The 10986-nt window shown below is 38.6% G+C and overlaps 1 protein-coding gene across 1 annotated transcript; it reads left to right on the top strand.

Moving 5' to 3' along the window:
* Positions 1-371: 371 nt before the first annotated feature.
* On the top strand, positions 372-9956 carry cpap (centrosome assembly and centriole elongation protein). Its single transcript, XM_079821366.1, has 15 exons — positions 372-474; positions 1627-2016; positions 2331-2445; positions 2632-2779; positions 2877-2958; positions 3127-4429; positions 5158-5281; positions 5443-5608; positions 5712-5966; positions 6190-6265; positions 8547-8737; positions 8911-9051; positions 9255-9339; positions 9433-9553; positions 9648-9956. The coding sequence occupies exons 2-15, from the start codon at positions 1651-1653 to the stop codon at positions 9838-9840; spliced, it is 3366 nt and encodes a 1121-aa protein (XP_079677492.1). The 5' UTR covers positions 372-474; positions 1627-1650; the 3' UTR covers positions 9841-9956.
* The last annotated feature ends 1030 nt before the right edge of the window (positions 9957-10986 follow it).

Genomic DNA, 10986 nt, shown 5'->3' with positions numbered 1-10986 from the left:
TTCAAAGCTCGTGAATAATAACTGTCAAAGTATCTAATTGTTTCCACCACGGAATAAAAAAAGGGTAATTTGACTTTTTATGTCACAATTCTGACTTTTTTTCTGGCAATGTCGAGTTTATATCTCACAGTATCTCGCGATTCTGAGACCAAATTTGCAATTCTGAGGAAAAAAGTGAGATATAAACTTACAATTGTGAGAACAAACGTCGGAATTGTGGGATAAAAGTCACAAATACCTTTTTTTTTTTTAATTCCGTGGCGGAAACAAGCTTTCATAGCAGTCCTTTAAAACACGACGGAGGGGAGGAGCACAAGAAAAACATTCTGACTGCAGCTCCCATGATGCAACGGTGCTTTCGTTTTCATGTCTCGCGGGCTATGCTTTGTTATGGCGGTATCGTTCGAAACTTACCAAAGTTCAGACGTCAACTGCTGAAATCTTTAAATACCCGCTCTGGAAACCCAAACCAAGGTATGACATACTCATTCACAGCTCTTTAGCGACTTTTTAAAACTGGAATTATATAAGAAAATGCTTACAATCTCGCTGTGTCAAAATACTGTTTTATAACGTTAGTTGTCGAGCAGATTGAGTTCAAACTTAATGTGCTGCCTACCATACAGGATTTTGGTCGACACTGGCAGTTTCTTTAAGTAGTTTCCATTTATGTCAATTGCAGCTGCTTCAGAGGCACTGGCAGACAGACAGAGATTGTTTGATTGAGTGTGTTGTTTATCTTTGAGTGAAACTGAGAGCTTACAGAATTGGATAAAAGTCAGATGCTAATAGCCACTAACAATTGGTCATGCCCAGTAGTTAAATGACCTGGCTTAAGACAGTAGGACCAGTTATTCACTTAATGCAGAAACATTGAGGGCAGCTTTAATGAATATTTAAACATGCACATTTATAATGTAATTTTAAGTATACCTTATATAATAAATGCCATATCTGCTGCGTTCTAAATGTAATATGATTGTACTCTAAATGCAATAATAACTACATTAAAATGTCATGGGGTAAGATGTGTGCACATTTTGTCATAGGCTATTTCTATGGTGGCCACGTATACAGAGATGCTCATAGGAAAGTGGAGCTTTTCATGCTTGAACAAAGTACATTTTCCACATTGCAGGTAAAATGCATCTAAAATATGCAAAACAAATTTCATACAATGTAAAACATTATCCAAGCAAAAGACTAGCCATGAGTTACTTAATAATTTGTTTCCCCTAAAACCGTAAATGTAGGTTAAATCGAGCCATTTACTCAACTAATAGTGATACACCTTGCATTCAAATGCAGGAGATAATGTTATGAATACTCTTTGAAAAAGTCTAAATAACCCAAATATTAACCCTTTCCCAGGATGGTTTATGAAAAGTGTGCAGCAAAAGAATTCTATGAAATGGTACTATGCATTAGTTAATTGTATACATTTTTCTTTCTCTAGCCCCTAACCCTAAACTTAAGCAAAATATGCCACAGCTTACCCCACTACATGTAGAAATAAAAGTACTCTACTCTCTTATATTACTATCCCTCTCTTTCTGAATAACTGCACACAGTGGAGTTAACATGACCAACAGTTTAAACGTAAATCTGTGAACCCACCTTTTTTAGGGTTTGAGAGGGGCCAACACCATCATGATGTCATCTCCAGCTGGACTCCAGCAAGGGCAGTTTCACTTCCTCTCCCAGTGGATGCCGGACAGCTCCCGCGCTGGGGTGATATTAAACGGGTCCCCAGGAGAAGCCGGATCGGGGTCAGTCCGGAGCAGCGGCAGTCTGGTGGTTCGGGATCCCGATGACTCCTTTAGCTGTCAGTTTGCCCCGCTACCTATCTCCCGAAGCAGCAGCTGTGCCAGCGTGGATGTGTGCGGTCCAGGAGGAAGTGGCAAGACACTCGGGGAAACTGAGTTGTTTGATGCATCTTTAAACAGTGAGATGCAAAGTATCCAAGATGTTTTAAGAAACACACGGGATCTCCCATTAATAGCTAAGCTTGAACAGGTGAGTTATTGGTCCACAATTAATGTGAATTTTGCAGAGCTCTTGCTTTAATAAATGTGTCTGCTTCTTTTCTTCTTGGGTATTTTAATTAGATTAGATTTCATCTCATATGTCAAGATATAGGGATGTTCTGTTAGAATTGCTTGATGGTATTTTACCTTTTTCACAATTATATGTCAATTGATTTACATATAATTGCCCAATAATTTAGATTTCTTATTTAGAATGTGTTGCTTAGTCACAACATTTAAATCAACAATGTTTCAGGTTTAGTTTTGTAAATGATTTAATGGTTTGTTTGTTTATTTATCCAGCTGAAGCAAATGCAACATCGCATGCAGGAGCAACTAAAAGCCCATCAGCAGGGACAGCTGCTTAGATTACAACATGAACCACAAAGACTTCTGGGAAATCCACAGAATACTGCAGGTACATGATTTGTCATTCACCTATATTCCAAGAGCATTTAACCTGGGTTGAACTGCAAAATTGAGCCGAAGGCACTGCATCTCACTTTAAATACATAACACTGTGTGGTCTAAACTTCATTTTATATGGTCGATAACCATCAAGACGGGTTGAGCTTTGACCAACTTTCTTCATATGCTGCTCTAGAGACCAGTATGTTGAACCAGGAACAAAGTGAGGTGGAGTTGAACACTGGACACGATGACAGTGATCCTGATTATGAAGAATCACTTCAATCAATAATAGAAGATCAAACTCTGTATAGAAAAGAGTGCAACTCAGAGCCACAGGACAGGTAAACTTCAAAACTGTAAGATGGAATACATTGCTTTGACAATGGACAAATGTATTGTGTCAATCTGGTTAAAGTATTAAGTGTATATTTGTTTTAGACCTATCAAATCAGGTTTGAGAACATTTGAGGAAATACTGGAAGAGCAGCTAAAGATGGAAGACCAGAGACTGATGGGCAAGGTCAGTTACAGAAATGAGGTTACTTAGTGTACAAATTAATGTTCATGTTAAGAATGATGTGTTCAGCTAAAGACTGAGGAGAAAAGCATTTTTCCTGATGTAATGTGGATTGGCCTCATCTATCTTCATAACTCATCTTCTCATCTTTTTTCATTTTCACTTATGCAGAATGCTCCAGCTGAAAGCGTGAAGGTAAAGAGACCCTTTCTTAAACGAGGAGAAGGTCTGGTCAGGTTTACCATGGGAAAATCAGCTGTGCCATCACACAGAAACAGTCCACCTAACCGCAAGCCCTCCTCATGCCCTAATCCAAAACTTTCCCAAGGCCCAGACATGAAGTCCAAGAGGAAGTCCATGATAAACAAAACCGAAGGCTCAAAATCGACACACCATGTGATCCAACGCAAGACTGCTGTGCTCAACAAAGAGAACTTTCCTCAGAATAAAACCACAGCACCAGTAACCAAGATGACCGTTCAACCTCATGTTCTTTTTGCACACCAGGGTCAGAATATGGGCTCCATCTCGGCTCAGTTCCAGCGAAAACCTGATCCCTTATCCAAACAGAAGATCAACAGTGTCACCACAACAAACGGCAATAAAGAACGAGCAGGTAAACGTGTGGAGGACAAAGCTTGTAATGGAGAAAACTCATTTGAGGTGTGGTTTACAGAGCGGAGGCAGCACTGGGAACAAGATAACCAGCGTGAATGTGCCGAACTCGGAGAGTTTGAGTTGCTAGAAAGAGCAGCAGATGAAATATCCTTTTCCAGCAACTCGTCCTTCATCAGCACCCTCCTTCAGAGAGACCGTAGACGTCTCTCCTCCACACCCATCAAATCAACCCATCAATCTGCACAAGGGCCCACAGTAGCTCCTGGAACCTCATTGGGCCATAGTGTACCAGTGCCTCCTACGAACACTGCAAACTTCACAGGGCCGAATGAAGTAATTAGAGAGTTCTCTGAAAAGGAAACAGATGAAAAGTTGGATGACAACTCATTGTGCAGTAACTCAGAGTTGCAACCCCTTCCCAGCATGTCCAATCCACCCATAAGCCACTGCTTTCAAGTCCCCACCACTCTGCCTTATGATAAAAGCACCTATCAAGACAGGGACGGAGCCAGCAGTCCAGAGGAGGATGAAAGGAATTCGAGTAACAATGGAGACTCTACTCTTGTAGAATCAAGGGCCCAGTTAGAGTTTGATGACGATGATACCTGGAATGAACCTGAGGATGAGTCCTGCTGTCCTGCAGAGGGGTCCTTATCAGAAAGGACGCTGAAAAGGAAGGTTGCTTTCTCTAAGGGGGTAAAACCAGTAGGTGGTAGTCCACATGCAGTTGGAAATCAGGAAGAAGCCCCACCAACATGCCAGTTGGTATCAAAGCTTTTTCCAATGCTAAAGGCTAAACCTTCTCCTCCAGTAACTGTGCAGGAACCACAGTACATGCCCAGTGAAGAAGGAGCAGGTAACAGTCTGCATACAGCTACTGAATGTGCTTATTTGCTTACTGAAATTTTTTGAATATTTTAAATCATTGTCATCACAAACAACATATTAATTACATTCAAGATCTTCAAACCTGCATCCTAAAGGCCATTACATACTCCACAAGAACAGAGAAAAAAGTTCTCCCTTCCAGGGCTGCGAGAACAAAATTACGTCATTTTGTTCTCGCAGCCCTGGTTTGGGAGTTCTTGTAGCTAGTTCTCAACACATCGTCTGAGCAGAACTTATTTCTTGTGGGTGTCCGAGAACTATTGCGTGATTGGTCAGAAATTTAAACGTGTGCTGCAGTGGGCGGGGCCTCTGAGGACTCCCTAAAAGTTTGGCACCTGCTTTTCTCGTGAAGTATGGAATGTCCTGGCCAGAACGAACTTTGTTCTTGTTCTTGCCACCTCGAGAAAACGAACACATTTCTTTGTTCTTGCGGAGTATGTACCAAGCTTAATGAAGTAATGATCATAATCAATGCAGTGTAAAACTACAGATAAAACTAAATATTTTTGCTAGGGATGTCTTCAGTGTCACATGATCCTCCAGAAATGATTCTAACATGCTGATTTGGTGCTCAACATTTCTCATTATCATGTACGTTGAAAACAGTTTGATTAAATTTGGACAAGTTTGATCAATTTAATGCATCCTTTCTGAATCAAAGTATTTATTTATTTACAAAACATCTTCCTTTTTTAGCTCAATCGAGACTTCTTCGTGAGCGTTTGGTAGAGCTGGAAACAGAGATCGAAAGGTTCAAATCTGAGAATGCTGCACTGGCCAAACTAAAGCAGGAGAACCAGGAAACAAGAGATCATCTCAAGTATGGCCCTTTACCTTTCTTCTTTAAATTCTCTGTATATTTTGATATATTTTTCAATATTGCTCGCAACTAAATTGCAAATGCCTTTGGCAACATGAATGTACAGTTCATGCCAAAAAATAAATACAAAAATTAACTGAAAACGTAACTTTCCAATACAGGAAAGACCGGGCTGAATTTGAAAAGAAGAGGATGGAGGAAATTGCAAAGTGGGAGGAGATTAAAATGGAGGAAAATAAGAAACTGCAGCGTGAAAAGAAGCTTTTTGAAAAGCATGCAGCAACTGTGAGAGCAAGACCTGACAAACAAGAACGAGATGAGATCCAGGTCCGGTTTTATTATCGTCTATTGAAAAAGTATCATTTGGACACTATACTACTTGTTTAATTGTTTTATGTGTTTTAAATGTGATGGTTTATGTCTGTATCAGGCTCTAAAGCAGCAATTAAACGTGCTGCAGGAGGATCTGCGCAAACGAGAGGCTCGTTGGAGCAACACGCAGAGCCGTCTCCGGCAGCAGGTAGACTCTCTGAGGGCAGAGAACACGTCCCTCAGAGACCAAGTGCGGACACTGGAGAAACTGCGTCTCAGTGTGTGGAAGAGTGCTGAGAAAGAGAAAGAAAAAGGAAGGTTCTCTGCGTCCAGCAATAGAACGAGTTCTGGATCCAAATGTACAGATTCAAGGGTAAGTGTGGAGTGGCAGGTCTGAAATGTTTTTGCACCCTTCCCTTCATAGACATGCAGATTCAATGCTTTTCTTTTACATACATAACACTGAATTAACTGAATATACATTTTTCCAAAGGATTGCTTGTTTAAATAACTTAAAAATACCTATAAACATGTTCATTTGTGTAAGTTTTCACATTCTTACTAGGACAGTACGTCTGTTTTTTTTGTGTGTCTAGAGTCCCTCCCTGACTTCACAAAGCAACAGCAGCAGAAAGGGAAGTCCAGAGACACAGATTCCTCTCACAGACTCGGGTAGGTATTATTTATCAACATCAATAGCGCATATTTATAGTGATTTAGGGTTGGGCATCGTTTTAATTTGAACGATTCTGATTCTGCTTATCGTTTCCTAATATTGATTCCAATAAAGTAAAAAACATAGTTATCATTCACATTTATATTCACAAGTCTTATTGTAAAATGTTTCATTGTAAGCTGAATACCATGAACAAAAATCAACAGGCTAAAGAACACATACACGAAACTTTTGCCTATGGTTTTGCAGTAATCTAGTAATCCTAGATTACTGACACGAACAAAGTTATTTCATCATATTACACCTGTTTTAGCTTCTTTACATTGGTTACCTGTTTATTCAAGGACGATTTAAGATTTTATTGTTGACATATAAAGCTTTAAATGAGTTTATATATTTAACTGAGCTTCTGAGACCTTATGAATCAGGGAAATGTCTGAAGTCCTCTTTTAACAAGCTTCTGGATGTTACAAGAACTAGATATAAAACTAAAGGAGATTTGCAGTGAGGGCTCCGAAATTATGGAATAGTTTGCCAATTGATATTAGAACATCTGAATGTGTCTGTTTTTAAATGTTGTCTGAACTTACTTGTATAGACATGCTTTTAGTATTTGGTGATGTCTTTTGTGTAGTTTGGGTTTTGATACTTTATATTATATTTTGTTTCTTCATGTATTGTGTATAGCTCTTCATTAATGTATTTCAATGATTGTGTTTTTATTGTGTAAAGCACTTTGTGTTTGCACTTTGTCATTGTTGCGTTAGAAGTGCTATATAAATCAAATTGTACTTACTTTAAAAATACCATAGCAAAAACATCTAGCCTAAATAATATACATTTCAAGCATTATTAAAGACAAGTAAACAGCCAGTTATTTAAAAAAAATTGCATAAACAACTTAGCAAGCGCACATATAAATACAACTGGAAAAAAAACTGTTTTAAGCAGGGGCAATTCTAAGATTTTCATTTTAGTGAGGGTATGAAAAAAAAATTGGTAATTTACTAGTATGCATATTAGGATATTGGCTGTTTATTATTTCGTTTCGGGGCATGGCCCCTCGAGAAAATTTTGATTTCTATGATCTACATATGTGCATTTTAAGATGTTCTGAACGCCAAAAAAATAGATAACAATAGCTTGAAAACCATGTCAGTGGGCAGATATGACTGATAAAAGTTTTTCCATTTTTGTCAGTGAAGAAAGTAAACGTATGTTTAACTGATATTTATATGTTTTATGAATCATTTTCAAAGGCTAACAGGAAAGCTAGGTAACTCAATTTATTAAATTAATTCACAATCTGCACAAATTCATTACTATTAATCTTATGACTAATCTGAAGAAAACGGCTTTGTTAATATTTATTGTTTGTTAATTATTATAAATGAGATTACATAGGCCTATTTCAAATCAAAATGGCGAAATTAGACAAGTTTATTAATTTGGCTAATTAGTTTAACATTTCTGACTTGAAGAAGCAGCTGTCAAATATGAAACGTTTAGTTTAGCTACATATCTCGCACTTGACGTTGAGTCGTGCTGCTAAAATTCGTGCTCAGCCTCAGCAGCTTCTGCGTACATAAAGCCCGCCTAACGTTACTCTGATTTGATTGGTTTTGTCAAATATTTTGACATTGACGAGCGGTGACGGACCAATGAGGCTCAGATCAACGCACACACCTCTGCTTCTGACGTGCGCCACAGCGGATTGAAGTACATGCTGATTAACGCAGATTAAATAATGGGACGAAGCCGAAGCCTCCCGCCAGTTTCATATGTTTGAAAGGTTAATCACAATTTTTTTTAGGGGGGCTGCTGGACAGAATTTTAAGGGCTGAAGCCCCCCTAAAAAGGGCCTAGTGACGCCCATGGTTTTAAGATTTTCAGGTATTATGGTACAGAAACTGTAATCAAATGTAAAAACACTGCACTTTATAAATAACATGCAAACATATAAAAGTTATTTAGTTAAGAACAGTGACTGAATTTTCTCTTTTGTTGTTTAATTAACGTTATTATAGAGACGGCAGCACAGGAATATTAGGCTGATATCACTTTAAGAGCTGCACTGATCCAATATATGCATTTTTGGTTTAAATGGTTTAAAAACATTAAAATGCACACAAAGGAATCGATAAGAGAATCAAAATATTAATTGATTCCTGACCTTAAGTATCCGATTTCGGACTTGGAATCGATTTTCGATTCCCAACACTAGTGTGATTTACCATGTAGATTTACTCACAAATAATCAATCACATTTTGCCACAGCTTTTTTCCCTGAACAAATGAAAGAGGGCATCATCTTCAAAAGGCAGCACAGTCCAGTGGGAACTCAGTGTTCAGATGAACTGGTTATGTCTCAGAGGAACCATGATGCTGCACTGATTAACTCTCTCCCTAATAAAGCTGTCATTGGACAGCCAGAGGAGGAACAGGAAGAGATCACCCAGTCAGACAAGGTAATCTGTCTTGTTTAGTTCCAATAGTACTGGCATTGAGGGGAATGCTATTTCAAGCAAAACGGAAAAACACAGTTCCATTAAGGAAATGATGGTCACATTACTAAAGTTATCAAAATAGCCAATTTCAAATGGAATTCGGGGTCTAACTCAAATATTCATGTATGTTTCAGATTGAGAAGGTTCTTCCTGATGGAAGCCGACTTGTTGTTTTTCCAAATGGCACAAGGAAAGAGCTCTCTGCCGATGGACAGACTGTCAAAGTCATGTTTTTCAACGGGGATGTAAAACATACAATGCCTGATCAAAGAGTGGTGAGTTATGGACTCGGAAGAGTGTTGTTTCCATCTCTTATGAAGTTTACACTGTGTAATGCATCGATAATTTAAGTGTGAAAACATGTCCTGCCATTTTAAATGCTGTATTTAAATGTTTGGCATTTGTGCTAAGGTTTTTTGGTGTAATTTACAATTAAAACTAAGTTAATTTAATTTTAATTAATGTCATTCTCTTTCAGATTTATTACTACGCAGACGCTCAGACCACACACATCACCTACCCTGATGGGATGGAAGTGCTTCAGTTTCCTAACAATCAAACAGGTGGGCCTGAATTTCTTTGAAAATGAATACTTGCAGGTCCAGTATTATGTCCAGACTACATTAAGTCTAAATCTTCCCCCATGCCTATTTTAGAGAAACATTTCCCAGATGGTCGTAAGGAAATTACTTTTCCTGATCAGACGGTCAAGACTCTTTATCCCGAAGGAAGAGAGGAAAGTGTACTGACAGATGGAACAATAATACAGCTGAATCCGTGAGTACAACTTGTGGCCCTCCACCTCAGTGTGGCATGATAGAAACTCCTAACAATATTGAAGTTGGATCATTTTTATTCTGCTTTCTTTCAGGGATGGTAGTAAAGTGATCCAGTTTAACACAGGCCAGCGGGAGATCCACACTACAGATTTTAAAAGGCGTGAATATCCAGATGGTACGGTTAAAACTGTTTACTCAGATGGACGGCAGGAGACACAATACCCAACAGGACGTGTGCGGTTAAAAGATGCACAGGGTCATGTCATTATGGACACTAAGGCATGAATGAAGCAAAATTCTGTTTTTATGCCGTGAATGAATTCAAGTGAAATATGCGTGTATTTTGTAAATGTGTCTAGTATTTATTTCTGTAAAAAAATAAATCTTTGTATGTTGAGTTCAAACAGAGTTATGTGTGATTGGTATAGATCCAAATTATTCTTTTTAGGGAAATAAAATAGGCTTGATGCTATTGTTATTTGTAATAAACGATGATATATAGCCTGACAATGTGGGTATCAGTAGACCAGGGGAGTATTCCAGAAAGCAAGGTTAACTTACCGTCACATATACCTTGAACTCTCGGTTGATTGACCTAAATATTGCTTACTCGAGGTGTGCTGGTTACAAAATCGAATCTGTGATTACGTTCAAACAACCCAGAGTTCCCGGTTAACACAAGACATTCACCATGGAAACAGGAAAAAGCATGCCATTCTACTTCCATCTGAATACCTCAAGCAAACTAACCCTGGAACCTGCTCTGGAGCAGGTTATGTTCAGAGAGTGAGTTGCTATGGCTACTTGCATACCATGAAAAATACCTGTTTTTGGAACCAAAAGTTGAGGTTATCTGCTTACTTACCCAGATATGTCACAACTTGCTTTCTGGAATACCCCCTGGTCACTACAGTCATGGCCAAAAGTATTGGCAGTGACAAATTTTGTTATGCAAAGTTTGCTGCTTTAGGTCAACTATGATCATTTCTAAACCTACCATCATTTCACAAGTTTTAAAGGCTTTTATTGGCAAAAACATTTAATATGCAGAGTCACTATGTACAGTGTTGACCTTTTTTCTTCATAACCTGCAATTCCTTCAGCCAAATCCATGACTTATTTCTGCTTGTCTGGTGTGATTGGTCACAATTTGTGGACTTCTGCTTGTCCTCTTGCCTTTTGTGAATTGACCATAGGTTTCTATATGGTATTTAGATTCAGGGAGTTGCCTGGCCACGGATCCAAAATTTCAACGTGATGATCTTTGAGCCACTTAATTTTAACACTTACTTTGTGAAAGGGTGCTCCATCATGCTGGAAAATACACAGATCACCACCAAATTGCTCCTCGATCATTGGGAGAAGTTGCTCTTGCAGGACGTTTTGATATTATTCTTTATTCATAGCGGTAGCACTACTTGGAGTTTTTGG

This window comes from Gobio gobio, assembly GCF_949357685.1.
Source record: "Gobio gobio genome assembly, chromosome: 7".
NCBI classification, from domain to species: domain Eukaryota; kingdom Metazoa; phylum Chordata; class Actinopteri; order Cypriniformes; family Gobionidae; genus Gobio; species Gobio gobio.
Note: the sequence above shows the minus strand (reverse complement) of the source record. Positions and strands in the feature narration are given on the sequence as shown.

What these genes read in the sequence shown, in the direction of transcription:
- cpap (XM_079821366.1), top strand. Translation starts at nt 1,651, where the DNA reads ATGATGTCATCTCCAGCTGGACTCCAGCAAGGGCAGTTTCACTTCCTC. An exon ending in GCCCAGTGAAGAAGGAGCAG is followed by an intron (nt 4,430 to 5,157) that starts GTAACAGTCTGC and finishes TTCCTTTTTTAG; the next exon opens with CTCAATCGAGACTTCTTCGT. An exon ending in AAGAACGAGATGAGATCCAG is followed by an intron (nt 5,609 to 5,711) that starts GTCCGGTTTTAT and finishes TGTCTGTATCAG; the next exon opens with GCTCTAAAGCAGCAATTAAA.